The 20888-nt window shown below is 43.3% G+C and overlaps 1 protein-coding gene across 2 annotated transcripts in view; it reads left to right on the forward strand.

The window, feature by feature from the left end:
• Positions 1 to 14704: 14704 nt before the first annotated feature.
• LOC147641465 (phosphatidylglycerophosphate phosphatase 1, chloroplastic-like) overlaps positions 14705 to 20888 on the forward strand; it is a 29185-nt gene continuing 23001 nt past the window's right edge. The window contains exons 1-3 of one of the 2 annotated variants that reach the window (XM_086821757.1): positions 14705 to 15448; positions 15528 to 16155; positions 16391 to 16468. In XM_086821757.1, the coding sequence (XP_086677883.1) occupies positions 15591 to 16155; positions 16391 to 16468 (643 nt within the window). In that variant the 5' untranslated portion in view covers positions 14705 to 15448; positions 15528 to 15590. The remainder of the gene's footprint in view (positions 15449 to 15527; positions 16156 to 16390; positions 16469 to 20888) is intronic. The other variant, XM_086821764.1, reaches the window with a different exon arrangement.

Consider the following 20888-nt stretch of genomic DNA (forward strand, 5'->3'; position numbering starts at 1 on the left):
GTGATTGGATGAGAATGGATAAAGGACGATGAGATATGCTTAGATGTGGAGTAAGCAAAATGAATTGATTTAGAAGAATGTGGAATAACAGGAAATGACGTGGAACGATGTGAAAAGATAAGAGTTCGTTAGAAACTATGTTTATGACCTATTTTTAAATGACTGTCTTATGTCAAGAATGCCAGGGAAGCATTTTGACCATCTTGTGAATGAGGTCATGTGGAGACCTAAGTAATAAAGTTGCAACAGCCGATGGAGAGTCAATGGAGGACGTCTCGCGTAGTATCAAGGTCGGCCAACTAGCCTCAGTTCGATTTAAATGATGAGCTTCCGATACAGTGGATGAGGGACCAAGGAAGCGGCCTATGAGTGAAGCGCTAGGTGACCTACAAAGGATCCTAGAGGGTGCTGACCATATGATGCTCGGGCTCTAGGTCGCTGAAGATACCCAAGCGTGCATCGAGGAAGAAAATGGAACAAGGTGTTAGAGTTGTTTTCTGAACTTGGGCATGGATCTGGTTGATTGACCTTGCTATTCCTCAAAACGGATGAGTCCATGGCTCTTTTATATGGATCTATTGGTTGATCTTGCTGATCTTTAACAGAGAGTCCATCTGGATTTTCTTATGTGATTATATTGCCGGGTACTATGAGCTAGGAACTATTGAAAAGGCCCCTGAGTGAACAGGTGGTGAGCATTCTGGTTTGCCAATGATGCCATAGGTACACCGATGAAGAAATGAATGGAGAATTGGAATTTAACCGGATATTTTGGAAGATTATAATCAGTGATTCTATAGTTTCATTAAAAGACTGTTTTAAAGACAGCTGAATCTGTGAACAGGCAATTTCATATTAGGTGTGTAAGTGGTGTGACTAGCTTGAAGTTTGCATGAAGATCCGGCTAGGGGGCTTGGGAACTCTTTTTCGTGGTACCCAGGACAAAACCTAACCAAATTCCTAAATGGATCCCATCACTACAGTGGTTGGTGGGCGGTTGGCTAACCCATGGGATTGGATGGGGTTAGGCTGGACTGATGGATCCCCAAAATGAGACTCAATTCTATTATGGTACGATAGATGAATTAAATCCCGGGTAGTCTTTGTTCTATGGAAAAACAGCTTCCCTCTCGATGAGGAAAAAAGCATTGGTCTCTATGATCCAAGTGCAAGTCCTTTCCTAGATCTAACCATGTGACTTACACGTTCGGTCGGATCAGTTTGGTTAGTTAAGGCTCTTGACTACATTAGAATAAAAATATCTTGGAGGAATCGCCCATGCTTTCCGGCCGAGGGAAGTTTTTTCGAGTTCGGTTTTGGAAGAACCAAGGGATTAGTCTCTTGTACAAATATCCGTGGCGAGGCCCCGAGTGAGAGGCTCTGCCGCCCTGCGGCACAAGAAGTGCTACTTTCGCTACTCTAGCATCCCCAAATTCATTGCGCGGAGGGGGCATGGATCTTTTAGCTGGTATTAGAGCGAATTGGCTAAAGTGGATCAACCAAGAAGCCAAAAATGTCAAAAATTTATGAAGTGGCAGTAAAAGGTTGTAATTGTGTGATGAAATTCATACAAATTGATATTTAGAATGAAGATTGATAAATAGGAAATTGGGTCTTTAGATCGAAGTACCACAATTGTATGGAATCCCTGAATTACTTGAGGCCTAGACATGATGGTATTTACCTTATAATTCCAAGGACCATGACTACCCGTATATATTGAAGGTACAACTACAGCTCTTTACTGGCAGTATATACGAGTAAATCTAAGACCTTGAAATTATAAGCAAAAATGCTATCCAAATGATGGATTTGAATGATGCTGGTTGATATGATTTTAGAATTCTGGTTGAGAATTGATGAGTTGATTTGGATTCTGATTGAAAGATAATGATTTCTGAATTCCAGTTGAAAGAAGATAAGTTTAACAAAACCACAATGAGGATGAATGGGACGAATCCTAGTAATGATGTTAATAAATAGAATTGCGATAATGACTTCAACAAATCACTACGAGATTAGTGGATTGTGTGGACAGATTGCTGTAGTTAACTCTTGACCCAGTGGATTTAATTAAGAGATAACAAATTGAAAACCTGCATAACTGAAATTCTCGTGGAGGAATGTTCAGATGGAATTCCGGTTTGATGGACCATTATTGTGGATATGAATGATATGTTCTGAATGAATTGTTATCTGATAATGAGTTCTATATGTTTTTCTCGTAGAAGGGATCTTTATCCCAGAATTCTGTTAGGTTGACCAGACTATAAGGAACCCCAGAATCAGTTGGATCTTAAGAGAAAGATTATCCTCTAGCTACGAGATGAGGACATCTCGCATTTTTTAAGTGGGGTAGGATGTAAGATTCCTCCCTCTAGTTTTTGAGGTGTACAGGCGTAAGAACCTCCCCTTCTGTTCCTGTAATTGTTCCCCTCTCTGAAATAGAAGAAAGATTTTGTTTTACCCGTTTTTGGCATGGAGGGAGAAAATGTTTAGAGAGAGTTAGTCCAAAATTGAGATATTTTTGGATATAAAAATCCTCCTAGTGTCTAAAATGGTTTCCCCTGAAATAGAAATTCAAAAAGAACTTTCCAATGTGCAATTGAAATTAATTAAAAATGTGTATAAAGGACCTTAGCCTAAGGGTCAAGATTTTTAGAAATTTTTGGATTGTGGTAGGTTCCTATGAACCAATAAGATTAATCCAAGTGCGGGGGAGATAAATCCAAAGAATAAAAGAAAATACCCAAAAATGAGTAAATGCTCACATAAGATGAAGAGTTGAATGAGTACAAGGTTTATTAGTTAAAAACTATGAGATATTACTAGAGAAATCATATATTTTAGAATAATGATACATTTTTCACACCTTGGTAAGGAGCAGGGGAGACTTCAAGGAGGCACCTATTTCACACATATGAATGAGTTTTTAATTCCAAAATATTAAGATATTTTTATCTCTCCTCTCTCCTGGATCAACCCAAATAAAAAAGGGAGCTAAACTAGTCCAAATCTTGTCCAAATCAGCCAAACTGAAGCTAGAAGATTCTAGAACTTAGTTGGACTCAGTTAGTGGCCTCCCTCACCTATAAATAGATCCTCATTCTTTTGTATTTTCATCTTTGAGCTATACCATGCCAGTATTACATTAAAATACTCATATTTTCTATTATCCCTTAAAAATCCTCTACTTTTGGAGAGAGTGGAGCCTCTCTCTCTCTTAATCCATCCTTGGAGCTTTCCTCTCAACACACTTACCAATTGATTGGTTGGGGGCTTCTTCTATAATAGAGAAGCAAGCAAAAACAAGAGGTAAAGTGTAATTTTATGGTTTTTCTCTACTATTCTCCATGTTTTCACTTCTCAACCCCTCTCAAGCTTGAGAAGTTTCTAAATTAAGTGTTTATAATGCAAATCAAGCTTTTCTTAAGAGTTGTAATGAATAATTAAGAAAAGTTTACATTTATGCTTAAATTAGGATGCTTTTTATGTTTATCTCTCTCTCCCCAAAAGAATGGTCATTCCTTTGACCAATTCTCTATTCAAATGATGCTTCTCATTGATAAATTTTTAATTTACAAATCAAACTCTAGGCTTGTGAAGCTAGAGGTTAAGAAAGTGGCTTTTTATACTTTTATGCTTCTAAAATTATAATAATCTTATAATTTAAATCCATAAATTGGATTTAAGTTTAGAAGATAGTTATACTATCATAATTGTATTACTAAGTTTATTCTTTTCAAAAATATTAAAAATTATAAATAATAGTAGTGGAGCTATGGTAAAATTTTTAAGAAATTGATACATAAATTCATTCTTATGCATAACGTGAAAAGAGGACTTCCTACCATATTCTAGGATTGAATATCCTAGGCTAAAAGAATGATTTTCATCTCATTCAATGGAAAACTAATTTTTAAGGTTCATGCATAATTAAATAATTAAGAAAAGAGAAAATTATGGTAATTTTATTTAAATGATAAAAGAGGAATTCCCATGACATTTGGAATTCAATCATTTAAATGGGAAAAGTGGAATTCTTACTATATTGGAATTAATGGATATTTTACTTTAGATAAATTTTATTCATGCATGAAAAAATTTAAATGATTAAAGAGGAATTTCCATGACATTTGGAAATTAATCATTTAAATGAGAAAAGTGGAATTCTTAGTATATTGGAATTAATGGATATTTTATTTTAGATAAATTTATTCCCATGATATTTGGAATACAATTAATTAAATGCAAAAAGAGGAATTCCCATGATATTTGAGATCCAAGAAATTAAATGGAAAAAGAGAAATTTTTAGTATAATTCAATTTATGAATATTTATCAAAAGTGGAATTTATGAGCATTATTGAGAAATATGGGTAGAATTGATTTTTGTAATTCTCGTGTATTCTTTTACCCAAAAGTAGAATATTGAATATATTAACTTGAGAAAATTGTGAAAGAATATGAAAATATCTATCTTGAAAAAGTACCTATACCTAGGCCAAGCAATTGGCAAAAATTTAGAAAAAGTCCCATCATCGGTATCAAAGTAGAAAAAGCTACTAAAAATGAAAGAGATGTGATGGGATATGGATGTGATAAGATGTGAACGAAATGTGAATGGATGTGATAAGATGTGATAGGATGTGATAAGATGTGAATGGGATATGATAAGATGTGATAGGATGTAATAAGATGTGAATGGGATGTGATAAGATGTGGTGTGATGTGAATGGGATGTGATAAGGTGTGAATGGGATGTGATAAGATGTGAATGGGATGTGATAAGGTGTGAATGGGATGTGATAAGACGTGGTGTGATGTAAATGAATGTGGATGAGATGTGATAAGGTGTGAGTGGATGTGATAAGACGTGGTGTGATGTAAATGAATGTGGATGAGATGTGAGGTGGTGTAAATAGGTGTGGATGTGAACGGAGAGATGAGAATGAGATGTGAGGATATGTGAAAGGATGAGATATAAGTGGATTTGGATGTGAATGAAAAGATGAGAATGAGAAGATGAGAATGAAATGTGAGGATATGTGAAAGGACGTGATATAAATGGATGTGGATGTGAATGAAGAGAAGAGAATTAGATGCGAGGATATGTGAAAGGATGTGATGTGATGTAAATAGATGTGGATGTGGATTTGAAAGGATGTGATGTGATGTAAATGGATGTGGATGTGGATGTGATGTGATGTAAAGGAATGTGGATGTGAATGTGATGTGATGTGGATGAAATTGATGTGATGTAAATAGATGTGGATGTGGATGTGAAAGGATGTGGTGATGTCAATAGATGTGAGTGTGATGAGATGTGGATGAAATGTGATGTGATGTGAATATACGTGGATGTGAATATACGTGGATGTGAATGTGAATGTATGGATGGACGTGCATGTGGATGACTGGATGGATGTGGATGAATGAGATGGAATGTGTATGGATGTGATGAGATATAGATGGATATGGATGTGATGTAATGTGGATAGAATGTATGTGATGGGATGGGAATGAAATGAATGTGATGGATGTGAATAGATGCGATGAGATGTGAATGGATGTGAATGTGACGTAATGTAAATAGATGTGAATGGATGTGATGTGATGTGATATGAATCAAGATAGATGTGAATGGGTGGGTGCCACCTGTCGTGGTCACCACGATTACCTCACAACACATTCATTGCATCAACACAATCACACTTTTATTCCACATTGGAAATAATCCCCTGAAAAGGGAAGTTTTATATGATACCTGCAGGAACTATGAGTGAAGAGATCATCCTCGATAGGGGATGGATGGGCCATAACAGATGCAACATCGACTAGGATGCGTGGACGACCACCCTACAATTGGCTTCTGGCCATGTTATTGTCCTAATGACAGATGAAGAACCACTTCCCGTCACTCCCCCATGCCACCAACTCCCACTCCCAACAAGAACCACAAATACCCCCACACCCCACTCTTATCATTCCGTTCCCCGGAAAAAGAGGCCTCTCAACATGCCATTCGCACCAACGCCTCTCGCACCCACACGACCACCACACACGGTGGCGGCGCGTTCTCACATGGTCATATCACAAGCAGCTACCACACCACCTTATACTAACCAAACTAACATTGCTAACCATCCTAACAAATCTTCACAGGGTTCGATATCTCACCACTGGGTGCCTAAGCAACTTCTTGCAGGACAAGGCTACTATGAGGGAACCTCTTCATTGTGGATCCCCAAAAGGTCCCACCATCCCCCTCGCCAATGGGCATCCATAGTGTCTCGCCCCTAGCGTAGGCCCTTCATTTGCCAACCTCAAGCCTACAAGGTACAGAATCAACACAAATCTATGTGCCCTCATAGGCGCTCTGAGAACCCTAAACCCAAGCACTTAACTCTTCGTCGGTGGATCCCAAAATCTCTTCTTCTTGCTCAACATTACTATGAAGGAAATCATACCCTATGGATCCCCAAACCTCTCCGACCTAAACCCCTACCTCATGTGACACCTCAGTCACCTACCCTTCACTAGGCACCCAAGGCAACATCTGCCGTTACTCAAGAAAAAGGGAAGCAAAAATTCCTATGTGACACTGTCACACCCCCAAGCCACCACTGACAAATTTCATTATAGATATACCTTCAACATCAGCAATTCCTCCGCCTATCATTCAAAGGCTTGACAAGACTATGAAACTCCCTTCAACTCCCTCAGCCCCCCAGCTACTTCCTTGCCACTCACATCGGAATCTCTTCAGGAAGTGTTATCCCCCCTACCTTGCCATCACCCAATTGGCATAAATTCCTTTCTTTAGCGAAATGGGCATGCGGTTAGTACAAAACCCACTGTAGGGTGTTGGCAACATAGCCTTAGTGTACAAAAACCTGTGAGTGACAGGGTACACACCCAAAAAATAAATGAATAAAATCAAAGTGCCACAGCCGTTCCATTCTTAACTCGAAGCCCGCAGCCGTTCCAAATTTTGCACGGTCGTTTCTTTCTCATCTAACTTGCCACGAATGTTTCCTGTTTGGAACAATCGTTCCCTCCCCTGCCCATTGCCCCACGATCGTGCCGACTCTTTCTGCAAAGAGAACGCCTATTCTTCCAACCAGTCCTATGGCCGTTCGATCATCTTGCCGTCGGCCATTCAATCATCTTGCCGTGGCCGTTCGATCCTCTTGCCACGCCCGTTTGCTTACAGTCGTACACCTGTTCCCTGAACTTGCCACGGTCGTGTCTTCTTCATAGTGCTATAAATATGGGCCCCCTCCTCCCACTTTCTCACTTTTCACTCTCAGCTTAGCCAAACTCTTGCAAAAAAATTTCCCACACCCAATCTTCACAATGTCTAAAGCTTCCGACTCCTCCCTGGGGAGGTGCTTCACCATTCTTTCCTGTGTAGGAAGAGGCCTACCAGTAGGCTGATTTGAGGAGTACACAAGGCACCCCACCCAGCTCTCCCATCTAGGGTGAAGCCATGATGAAGCAGGTTAATGGACACACTATCCATTCCCTGATGAAGAACCATCGTAAAGTTGAGCACAAGCTCCTCTACTACATAGGGCCGTGCAATGGAGCTATTATAGCTCATCCCGCCATGTCTAGAAGTTAGAGCTGCTTGGACTCGGCCAACTACCCACACTAGAGCCTTGGGGGCCAAATTTGTACAACGCCTTACACTTCACAAAGACTTATGATGAAAACCAGTATACAGCTATCATCTTGGATATCGAGGGAAGACAACATCCAGTCCAGCTCAGCATCGGCCTTTTGCGGGAGGCATATCCGCCTTGTCAATGCCCTTAAGCTCACTCATGGCCTGTACAGGGGAAGTGCCAACAAATATGGAGTTGAGTGGGGCACATTGCCTAAGAAGACCTTGTGATGCCAGCATGCGCCTGCAGTTTCTCCTCACGAGGCAAGGTGGAGTGACAGGTTTAGCAGATGCAGCCTAATAACCTTGGCTCACGTGCACAAGAGGCCAGCAAGTTAACTGGGCCGACTACCTCTTCTGGGAACTCCATGCCATTTGCTCCAACCCCCAAGGCAAGTTAATTGGGCCGACTACCTCTTCTAGGAACTCCATGCCATTTTCTCCAACCCCCAAGGCAAGTTGGCAGTCAACACTTTACTCACCAGAGTTCTATATTACACAGTGGGCTGGGAGAAACTGCCATGCGCCATCCAATTAAGCAGACCAAATGTCGCACTTGCTTCTGTATACCCTCCATCCACCTCTCCCACTTCCCCACCAGCTAAGAGGCCCCACCATGAACCCGCACCTACCGAACAGTCACAGCTACCCCCAAGCCCCAAGCCCACACAAGAAGAGATTACTGCCCCGCAAGTAGATGCCGAAGCCGCTAAGAAGGCCACTGAGATGGAAGAAGATTGCCCAAGGGCAGGATTGCTTGAACAAAAGTCTTTATGAGACCCCACCCCCTGAAAGGTTCACCGAAATGCCACCTCATGGTGGTCAGGCAGATCCCTCCTCCCCCAGTGATACTCAAAACACTATCAACACTCTCCGTTGGGCCCGCGTTGGCAGTTTCAGCTCTAGCCAGAATTACACAAAAAGCATCCATGTGACCTAGGGAGAAATGCCTAATTTTGCCCAAGGTTTTGCTAACATGGCCCGAGAGCTCATGCAACAGATGACCGACTGCATCTCCTGGGCAATAGGAAGTGGCCGAGATTTCACAAAGAGAAATGTTACTAGCTAAAGCCTAGGAGTGCGCTATGTCTGAGGAGTTATACAAGACAAACGTGCATTTTATGGAGCTCCAAACAAAGTTTGATCAACAAACTGAATAGCTAGGTGCGGCCATTTTCAGAATCACTAAGCTTTAGCAACAGGTCACCTAGGCCCATGTAGCAGCCGCAACAGCCCACCAAGAGCTAACCATCCTCGAAGGACTACATCAGGAGGCAAAGAGCCGGGCCCAAACTGCGGAGCAAGCTCTCGCCCGCACAACCGAGGATTTTGCAAGGCACTGCAACTTGACAGAGGCTACCCTCCATCACCTACGTAAACAGCTCAGTGAGGCAAAGGCCCAGGCTGCCTAGCTGCCAACCACCCCATCAACCCCTTCATCTAGCTCGACTAATCATTAGGTGAACACCCTTATGGACACTGCAACCGATCTCCCTATCTTGGCATTCCCCCCTCAAACCCCTAGTCAGCTCCTTGATGAATTGCAGTATCGAGCCATCTGCCTCAACCTCCTCCAGCACGATATTTATATTGAGGAGTCCCTCCTGACAACAATTCACCTATGCTCTCTCCAAAATCCCCCTCGATACCCCAAGCCTCATTCCCCATTTTTTCTTCCAAGGGCTGATAACCTTCCAAAATCCTCATGATTTCTTTGAACTTCCCTTCCACCCCCTGCAAGCCACCCTAACTGCCTGGAGCTTGTTACTTTATTATGGTTTCCCTACCTCATCCCCATCTGACCTCATCGAGTTATCCTTACCAGATGGTGTCTACCCTTACCCCCCTTATCTCCCCCCCCTCTCAAAGCACTGCAATACCTCCGCACCGTTGGATAGCACCTCATCCATGACTCCTACCTCTCCCTCCTCAATGATCCTCTACCTCCCTACTCTGCACCCGGCCTCCTCATCCTCTACCAACGTTGCTTCACCCAAATCGAGGTCAGGTAGGCCAATGGCTTTGCCAATTTGATGACACGCACATTGCCTTTCCATGGGATTTCAGCGATGCCGAGGCGGCCCTTGTAGTCAGCTTCTTCTACGCCCATGATCCTCAGCCTGCCACCTGCAGCTAGCCCTGCCCCCGACGACAACGATGATGGCACAGATGGGCAGGGCAGCTTGCCCCTCCAAACCCACAAGGCTCTTCACCACCACTGCCCCCTCCTCCACCGTCAGGACACCCGCATCATCGACATCACCTCACACACAACCACCACCCCCACCACCCCCCTCGAGCACTGCCATACTTCCACTGCTTGGTGCTTCAACTTCTTCTTCCCCCATACTTTTCTCCCAAATTTGGTTCCCTCATTCAAATTTGGACCGGCTACCCCAGATTTTGGCCCACAGTGACCCGTAGCGCCCCCCCCCAAAAAAAAGAAGCTTAAAACAAACAAAAAATCAAAGAGATTTCCTTCATCCCACAATCACCATACCCATTTCTCGATCAAGAAATCAAGAAAATCAAGAAAGTTAAGAAAATCTCAAGAAAGATAAAGAAAATCAAGAATTCCAAGAATCTCTCAAATTTTCTTGAATCTAAAATGGAAAGGGATCAAAGACATGGCTCTGATACCAATGAAAGAAAGTGGCAACTAGATTAACCTAGATTTAGCCTAATTAGCCTTGGATTAGCCTAGCCTAGGTTTAGAGCAAGAAGAGAAAGTAAGAGACTTGTCTATTCTTGATTGTCAAAAGGTACAAAAAATATAGTGTATGTGGCCTATATATATGACCCCCCTTTCACACTATCATAAGTGTTGTCCATGGGCATGGTCAATTGGCCTTGGGCCCATTATTCATATGAGACCACTCCACTTTGTTACAGAGTTTCCCTTTAATGGAAGGAGGGGATGCCTGTATCCATAGAGGCTGAGGGGGATTGTAGGCTGCACAAAGCTCTGCATGGTAGTAGGTGTGTGGCGGCTGAGGTAGCCATTTGGTTGACATATGCATATACAAACTTATCTCTCTTAGTTGGAGAGTTGTAGGGCACATGGCCTGTGGGCATGCCAAGGGGTTGAGGTTTTCGATGTGACTATATGTCCTTCATCATAAATAGCTTGTCTACCATGTAAACAAATAATACAACAAGCTTCTCATTTGTATTTTTAAATGTGCTATGTCTTACATGTCGTTTTCAAATGTGCTCTGTGTTACTCACCATTTTTTTGGGTGTAGTTTCTATTTTTTAAATCTAAAATTTCCTCTATTGTTTTGTTTTGAAATAACTATTAGAAAAACAAAAAAGATACATTAAGCTTTTTATCCCAAGAAGCTTAACTTCTCTACTAAACACTGAATACTAAAAACCTTCATTCATTATCAATGAGTTTTAAAGCCTTGTGATTAATGGACAGATATATGTTGGCAACTCATCATCTTGGGAGCTCAACTTGGTGATGGCTTCTTTTTCTTTAGTAATCCACGAGGCAACAGAGTGCTTCCAATTGTCTCCTTCCGCACGCTTGTTGTGTTCCTGTTCTTCTTCCAAAATATCAATGATTTTTTAACCCTCCAAAATAAAGGATAATCACGAATCACATCTTCTTATTTAGATCTAGTAAACCTTTTATTGGAAAAAATGAAGAATTTTTTAGATCCAAACACGTATCAGTCCTTTTACCGAGAAAAGAAATGCATTTCTATTCTTCCATACAATCCACATAAAATTTGATCTAATGATGTTCTAGAACTTGGTTACGTAGCCATTAGATTCTCCTAATAGGATTTCTTTCCAATTGAGACTAGTAGGGTGGGTTGGTTAGATGCACTCATGGAGGAAAGCCAGCATATAGGAGTTTTATATATAGTTTATAAACAAGTGGGCTATGGTTTCTTCCACCTCAGACAAAGACGCGATCCTATACCAATCTTGGCAGCCCGCTGATTTTTCTATAGAGCTTTGTGGAAGATAAGACACAAGGGACATGACAGCTTTGTGAAAGATAAACCACAAGAGACATGACTTTTTTAGGGACTATTCTTATAGACCAAATATGCCTAAATCTAAACTTCCATTGCTGTTGTGCCAATTAATGAACCATTTAGCATTAAGTTTGACATAGAGAGAGGGGGAAGGAGGAAAGGCCGTAATGGGGAGGAGGTTAGATATTGAAAGGGCCGGCTAAGGGATTAAAGGAGAAGAGGACCTCCAACCTGAATGTGGGGAGAGAGGGAAGGATCCCACAGCTTTATCTTAAATAAGGTCAAGGTTCTAGTTATTTACCTTGCAGTCTATTAGGTTTTCCAATCTAGATAGCCATCTTTTGTGATCAAAATGCGAGATGGTAATCCACCTTTCTTAGATAGAGCATGAGCTCTTTTATAAAGGTGGGGTTGGATAAAATTATTAAAAACTAAGGAGAACCATATTGAATTGAGGTGAAAGATAGAGGCATGAGTTTAAGATTTTCTGTCATCCCAAGCTGGGGTTTGATCTTATTCCAAGCCTACCAAATGGCTTTAACAAGGGGGCTGCCATCATGGGCTTTCATTTGCACTGGTCCACGAAACATAAGAAGGAAGGGACAATCCTTCCATCTTGAGAATCCTTTGATGGAGTTAAGATGTAAACATCTATTTATCAGGATAGCCAAGTCCTCCTTAGGGAAGTAAAGGATTCTCACAATCCATTTAGCAAAAAGATTGTTAGCCAAATTAATGATGTTAGGCAAGCTTAGACCTCCTTCATTCTTGGGGAGGGTACAATGTCTCCAAGCCACTTTCAGAATCTTGTAATTGTTTGAGTCTCTAGCCCATAGAAAATTTATGCACATGGTATTTTAGGTTTTAAGATCACTTTGTAGATGGTCTCCAACAAGAGAGGAAGTAAATGGTGAAGGGGATGAGGATGTGCTTGAGGACCACCAATATTCCAACTAGATTTTGTTGGCCTCCTTTCCATCTGTCAAACTTTTGTTAGACCTTTCTGAGCATCCATTGCCATCTTTGATGGATGGAAACTCCAAATCCCATGGGAATTCCAAGAAGCCTAAAGATGGAACCTTTTGGGATAATTTTGCATCCATGTTCTTAAAGCCAAATAAGGGGTTCTTTGAGCAAGGTTATGATACTAGCCTTGCTGTGGTTGATAGCAAATCCTAACATAAGAAAGTGGATAGGCAACTCTAAAAGGAGGAAATGACTTGTTGATCATTATGTACCATACCATTGGTGTCATTAGCAAATTGTTGAAGGCAGAGTTGGTTTGAATTGTTCAGGAATTGAATACCCAAGAAAGAGCCTTACTTGATCACATCATCTACTAGCCATGAAAGAGCATCACTAGCAATGGCAAAAAGGAGAGGGGCAAGAGGGCATCCTTGCCTAATTGATCATTTGAGACAAACAGGCTCTGAGAGGTTATCACCCTTAATGGCAACTCTAGCACGAGCATTCTCGAATGAGAAATCTTATGAACTGATGGCCAAGAACCATTTCATGGAGAGACTGAAGAATGAAGTCCCATTCCAGTTGGTCATAGGCTTTATCAAAATCAATTTTGAAGAATATAAAGTCCTGATTAGTTTTTTGAGCATAATCAAAACCTTCCAACAATGCTATGATGGCATTCAAAATAAATCTACCCTTGATGAAGCTTTTGTTCCTTCTTGATCCATGAGTCCATGTGAGTAGTCTCATAACTAAGGATTTGGCATAAATCTTATTAACTGTGGATAACATGGTGAGGGGCCTCCAATTGTCTAATACATCATTCTCCTCTCTTTTGTGAATTAGCTTTATGACTCCCTCATTGATGGATAGTGGGAGGCCTCCAAACTGAACTGCTTCTCTCTAGACTTCTAATAAGGGATGGAGAATCCACTCCTTAAAGGTTTTGTAGAATTAAGCTTGTAGCCCATCTAAGTCCCGGCTCTTTCCATTCTTAAGAGTATCTATGGTGGTGTTAAGCTCTTCTATTTTGAGGTCCCCCTCTAACATGGCAGCTATGGATTTGGGGATGAATTTTTTCATGTATCTAGCTATGTAGGCCACCACTCTCTAATGTATAGCTAAAGGTTTTGTCCAACAGAGCTGATTTCCTCCTGTCACTTAAGTTTAGCTTTGGCTTGAAGTAGCTCTTCTTGGAGTGTGTCTTTGCCTTCATTGTTGATAAGTTGCTCCAATTTGTTGACATGATCATACATCCTGTTTCGTCTCTTAGCCCCCTAATTCTGGTGACCTCTTGCTTGGTCCTAGAGAGGAAATATTGAGATTCTTTAATAGATACAGCCCAAGCATTGGCTTGTGATTTCCCTAGATCGAAGTTGATCTGCCATATTTGTTTGATGCCAGATTTAAACAAGGGAAGTTGGGAGATTTAAGGGTCATAGTGAAACTAGCCTGCCCTAACCTCGTGGGAGGTCTTGTTTAGGGTTACAAGGATGGGTTTGTGGTCAAAGAGAAAAATGTTAGTTAACACTTTAACCCCACAGTTAAGATAGGCATTGAGGTCATGTAGCACCTATCTAGCTTGGCCTTCCTCACTTGATCACTAGACCTACCATTTGACTAGGTGAAGGACGAGGATTGATCTAAATAAATTAGATCATGAAACCCTTTACATTCAAGCCATCTTTTCTTCTTCGTACCATATATTGCACCACCTTTATGCTTAAATCTATCATAAATATTTTCCACCATGTTGAAGTCTCCCACTAAGATGATAGGGGAGTCTAAGGATATCAAGGAAGACCATAGATTTGGTCTAGAGCTCGAGGGGCGAGAAGCATATAGTGAGACAAATGTAATGACTTCTTAACCTGAATCTAGGGAAATGGCTATCCATCTATGCTTTGTATCTTTGGTTATGCTTTTGATGAGGGGGTAGAAATTTTGTTTTATGCCTAGGGTTATACCACCTCTGCCCTATGTGGGTGACCTGTAGAGAACAATTTATGGTCCCTATATATGATCTCAAGGTTCTTCACTCCATCACCAAATTAGGCAGGAGAGAGTTCAACAGCTTAGTTGTAGGGCTTCATCCATCTTTTTGTTTAGCAGCTTCACGACCTTCTTCCTTTGGAGACATATTCCCAGGTCACCCTTCTTGTAAATTCTTGGGTAGCTATGCCGAGCCTCCATGACCGCCGCTATCTCCATTTCCTCTAACAGGGGTGCTTGCTTCATTTTCAGTGGGCTTTGATCATGGCCTATTGTGTCTATGAGAAGATTGGGGACGAAGCCTCTGGTTCAGTTGTCGAAGGCCTCTTGCATGCCACTGAGGAAGTAGGGATCTGGTCGAGGGTTGAGCGACGAGTGGCTCGCTTGTGGTGATAAGTAGGGTCACAACACTTGGTGCATGAAGCAGAGGGAGCGGAGTAGAGAACTGGCCTTGGGTAGAGGTAGAAGCAAAGAAGAGGTCATCGAATTCCACATGGAGCTGCATGTTGAAGGGAGGCCGCATGTTCGCCACATGCCGACTTGGTTCGGTTGGCTTTTCATTGATGGGGGGAATAAGCGACTACAAGCGGTGTTGTACGACAGGCACACAGAGATGGCAATTGATGAGAGGGAGGTCGCTATCTAGCTCGATTGGCGAGCCATTCTCTATGCCTCGAGACTGCCTCTCAGCAGATCCGTCTAGCATGAGGGGAGGTCCCTAGGTCCCTTAGCAAAGTGATGTCTGTGAGCCAATGGAAGAAGACATGGAGTAAATGAGAAGAGAAGAATGTTTTGGAGAACCCTAACCTTAACCTATTGTACGAATTGTTGTACGACTCGCTCATCCCCCATGTGTGGTTTAATTTCAGAGTTCCCTAGTGTTAACCATAAGCATATTTAAATGTATAGATTCCGCGAATTCTGGAGCATTAAATAAATCGAAATACCGCCTTTCCCCACTCAGTCTCAAGCATGACTGTGTGGTCGAATCATCAACAAGAATTTCTCCTCACGACGCTGATTAGTCCCGGTCTCTCTCGCGCTGGCCTTTGTCACGGGCGCTGGGCTGCAGGCAAGGCTATAGGGATTCGAGGTTTCATGGGTCTTCGCTGCGACAAGCAAGCGGTGGAGAGCGGGGGTCCTCTTTCCACTGGAGGTCACCTGACGAGCAAATGCAGCAGGGGAGGGCGTGCCTCGACGGTGTCCAGGCTTCAACAGGCTAGCCGCAGCCAGCGCAGGGTGCCCAGAACCATGCTTGCTAAGCTTGGGCAGAGGTTCAACTCTGCCGGGATCGTTTTCACGCTCAACGTCGTGTCCAGGGAGCCCCAAGCGGCTCTGCCGCATGTGGCCGTACCGGACATCAGCTGGATCGACTGGCAAGCCCTAAAGAAGATCGGCTTCCAAGGGGTGGTGCTAGATAAAGACAACACCATCACTGCCCCTTACGTGCAAACCGTGTGGCCTTCTCTTGCTGGCTCTCTTGAAGACTGCAAGAAGGCTTTCAATGGACGCGTTGCCCTCCTCAGCAACTCTGCAGGTAAGCTCTTTTTGGCTGAGCCATTGTGGGGTTTGTAGGTAGCAGACAAAAGGTTGTCCCCCATTGTCCCTCTTTCAAGCAAAATTACATGAGAGTTTTATGTAGCACGTGTGTGTGTGTGTGTGGGGCGGGGGGGGGGGGGGTTGCTAGGGGTTAAGTTATGTCATCACCAGCTTTTTTCTTTGCAGATTTATTTAGTAACCTGACCATAAGACTGCCTGGTGGGACAGCGCAGGGCTGTATCAGTATGATCCAGATGGGTTGGAGGCTAAAGCTCTTGAAGACACACTTAGAATTCCTGTAATCCGCCATGGTAGGCGTTACTGTTTCTTCACTTATTTATTGTAATCTAATTTGTCGGTGATGAAATATATTAGTGTGATCTTAGAGCAATTTTATGCTATTGGATGATTTGCATCATTAAAGAGGAAGTGATGATTGAACTGTCTGCTTCAAAATAATGTGACTTTTGAGGTAAAAGCCTATATCACTTATAGAATGTTCTTGGGCGATTGGTAAGTTATGGAAGCCAAGATCAGACCTAAAACACCCATCGTGCTCGAGAGGGAGAGACAAATGAGCTATATGTAAAGGTGGGTGCTGACCTCCTAACCCACTGTGCTGTGGTGTTAAACACCATCACCTTGGTTTTACCAAGGTTAACAGACAATCCACTGTCCTGTGCAAACGTGTGCAATGCATCCAAATGACGCTGCATCCCCTCTGGAGAATCTGAGATCAACACAATATCATCCCAGTCCTCATCCTGTCAATAGCTTTCCTTACCATCTCAGCAGTAAAGAAAGCACGTCTCTGGGCATGGCTTCGATGGGTCTAGTAGGGGTGGCTGTCCCTGTGTACAGGGATGCTGCATACTCACCCCAAATCTCTATAGAGGTAATGGCTGGTGATGGTGAATGCTCATGGAATAGTCTCCATGCCTCGCCTCAGTCCTGACTCATAAATAATTGATACGAAATAATTGATACAAATCCCTCTCTAACTGAGCAAGATAAGCCCTCTTCTTCCGCCGCACTAGGCGCCGGAAGGTAATCCGTGACTGTCTACGAGTGGTAACACCCATGAGCACCTCTCTCTGTAATTTGATCCTCATCTCTCTGCACTCCTCATCATACCAGCTGTTATGGGGCATGTTCCTAGATCGTCTCCGTGTAGGCTAACTATGGGTGCCATAGCATGAAGCATCTCTATCAATATCTGAGTGAGCTCATCTAATGGCCGTCCCGGCTCCTCGGCACATAAGTGTCTGTATATCTCATCCGTGTACACGGTGTCAGTCTTCCTCGTAAAGGTATAACGAGTGTGTGTGGAGACGTGTCCCAATGGAGCTGTGCTGAACTGAAATGTGAGTGAAGGACAAGATAGCATGATCCACTGCTACTCCAACCGGCCTAGTGCCTACCATAAAATCCTGAAAAGAGGGAATGAGACTGGGCTGAGCCATAACATAGTCCACTCTACTAGCACCATGCCGATGTGGAAAGCAAGTGAAACCGCCCGCTGCCGGGAATCTCTGTAGGCCATTCAGGATGGCCAATCCATGTGTAGTCCCCATGTCTATCAAATACCGCCCATAGTCAGTGTGTTCCTCATCCTGTGAGAGTCTAGATAGGCCCATATCCCTAACATCAAGCTCCCTCAACATCTCCTGTGAGGTATCATAAAATACTGTCTGGTTATGGGCGGTCCTGGCATTGAAGTCTCCCAGGAGAATGATATCACCATCCCTGGAGAACTCCCAAACGTCATCATCCAAAGTAGAAAAGGGAGAATGTCCTCTAGGTGATGCATACACTGATGTACTAGGAGCAAAATAGCATATAGCAATGTAGAGATATCTGCCCGTCTCTGCCCTTAGTCTAACCCACATGTACCTAGCCTGCTCAGCTCTGCGGACTATATGTATTAGTGGCTGCAGCTCCTCTCTAAACAATACTGCCACTCCTCCTGAGCCCCATCCTCTATGCTCTGAACGAGTCTCTTGTCTACAAGCTGTCTCCCATCGGTATCCACTAACATGTGGCATGGACTGTCCAGGAGCCTGATGCGTCTCAGAGTAGAAGATGATGTCCCTCCTAGTGAAACTATCCTCAAAAGCCCCTACATCAAGGCGTAGAGATCCATTACAATTCCAAGTAGCAACTTTGAGTGTAGTCCCATAGGTCTCGTGCCGTCATGAAGAGCGCCTCTCCACTCTATAGAAGGCCACTTTCCCTTTCTCTTGGGCTGCCCTTATCTCGGGCATAACTTCTTTCATGTGGGCAAGTTGCGAGAGTGTGAGGTCATCTCCAAGAAATATTCCCGTCTTCTTGAGTGTAGGACGTCTCTTCAAGAAGTCCTTCTTCGCTTCCATGGAGGGGAAACGAATGATAAGTGCTCTCTCCTTAGAAGATTCGCCACTACCTTCTCTCTTCTTTCCCACTCTCCATGCCTTTGTGTGCGTGGCTTCAATGCCCATCATAGAGAAGAGCTCCTTGGTTTCCCCTTCCGCATCATCACGGTCTTTTAGACCGGACACTCGTACATGTAAGACCTGGGTCTTCCTCCTTTGCTCCTCTTCAAGGGTCATGTTGATGATGGTGGGAGTGGGGATGGGTGGCGATTCTTTACCTTTCCCTTTCTTGGCGACCTCGATCCATTTCTCCGCCTCGTCCATCTTCTTTTGTGTCTCTGTGATCACCTCCACCCATGAAGATGTCTTCTCTTTATGTTGCTCCTCCTCCTCTCGAATGATCTTCATTTGTTCCTTGATGGTATTCAGCTCTTCAATCAACGAGGGCTGAAATTTTCCATCCTCAAGCTTGCCTTGTGAAGTGGCTTCCAACTCCTTTTTGAGGGCTGAGATTTCAGCCGCTTGACTTTTAGCATGCAATTTGGCCTCCACTAGTTCCTCCTTTAGGGCTGAAATCTCAGCCTCTTGCCTGGATGTTCTCTCTTCTAGCTCTTGGATTTTGTCAAATCCCTTCTCGAGTTTGGAGAGGCGGTTTATGATTGCGGTAATGGAAGAGTCGACCATCTTCTTGTTTTCTTTGATAATTGTGCTGAGCTTGTCCTCCACCTTCACGAGCTCCTCTTTAACTCCGGTCTTGGCCATGACTTTTTGCAGTACTTCCCACAGCCAATGGAGAGAGAGAGGCGTGTAACTCTGCTATATACACAAGAGAAATGTCACATGCACTCTGCACTGAGTGCATGGTGACAAGATGGCTCATCATCAGAAGTGCAACAGTTGTACAGTTTTAGAACCCAATAGGATGATAATTGTCGTACGCGGTGACCCCATTGTACATCCTCAGTCCAGGATAAGTCAGGCACGAGCTACGTAGGTCATTGCTCAGCCTTAGCGGGTCAGTCAATCAGTCAAGTCCCTTAACCCACTTGGAGAGAATCATTCATGCATGTAGAGTTAGTAGACGCCTTACGGTTTGCATCAGAAAGCACTCTGCATCCTGCATAATATGCATTCATATGCCTGTGCATCATTTAGAACATCCCAGAAGCCTTAGGGAATTTACTAGGATTTATCTGGTATTTTTTCCATATTTAATAGTATTTATTTAGCATTATTTGCATTATTGGGCATTTATAAATATAAACTTTATTAAATGACCAACCTCCAGTTAGTATAAATAGGCTTGCATAGGGCTTAGTTTCTCATTCAGTCTTCATTGTGCTAAGAGCTCTCCTCCTCAGCCCTAGGAGTATCCTTGCCTTCAGCCCTAGACTAATCCAGCCCTTGGAGCTCATAAGCTTGCTTCTCCAGCCCCTTGAGAATCCCTTGCTTATGTCGGCCCTAGGCACCTGCTATCAGCCTCAAATCAGCCTTGATTCAGTCCACTACAGTCTCTAATTCAGCATACAAGTCTGCGTTTTCCTGCATAGTACCTGGCCGCCTGCAGATTCTGTCCAGCCGTACAGCAGTACTCCTGCGTTTCTGTCCAGCAGCATCAGTACCCCTGCAGATTCAGTCCAGCAGCAGCAGTACCTCTGCGTTTCTGTCCAGCAGCCTCAGAACCTCTGCGTTTCAGTTCAGCAGCTTCCCTACAGGTCTGCGTTTCTGTCCACAGCAGTTTCCAGCCCTGAATCAACAGTTTGCATCATTATCCAGCCTTCTGTGCATCATCCATGCATGCAGCAGTCATCTGGTGAAGGTAACACAGCATTCATAAGTGTTTTCAGCATTCTAACATAGTGTAGAACAGTCCACCTTCTTCTTCTCTCAGCCTCAGGTGTGCAGCCCTTCCTCATGCCCTTGGGAAGAGTGCATAGGCTCGAGATCAGGTCATCGAGGTGTTTCTACAGCAGTGTACAGATCAGCCACTCTCCGATCCTCCGAGATCTTGCGTTTGGCTTATCTACAGTCCACAGTCATTCTCTCTAAAGAAATAAAGCAAATACTATCTCGTTATCGGGATAGGGGGCCCTTCAGTGGGTAATTCGGGACCCAATCTGGTGTACAGTTCTCATCTCTCTCTCTCTTTAAAGTTTGAAGTATTGAAATGGATTGCTAAACTCACGAAACTCAGGATATAGAAGACGGTGTGAGCATTTGTGTGACAAGATCTCCCAATACAAAGACTTCCGCTGCATATCACATTGGTATCAGATTCAGATTGTCCACACACACTGTATCCTAGCGTGGGGGCATCCTTGGATGGTTAGATTGCGTTCCGGCACGACCACCGACTTCAGCATCATGTCTACAGGAGAGA

This window comes from Cibotium barometz, chromosome 2 (genome assembly GCF_041138505.1).
Source record: "Cibotium barometz isolate CiBa-2024 chromosome 2, ASM4113850v1, whole genome shotgun sequence".
In the NCBI taxonomy this organism is placed as follows: Eukaryota; Viridiplantae; Streptophyta; class Polypodiopsida; order Cyatheales; family Cibotiaceae; genus Cibotium; species Cibotium barometz.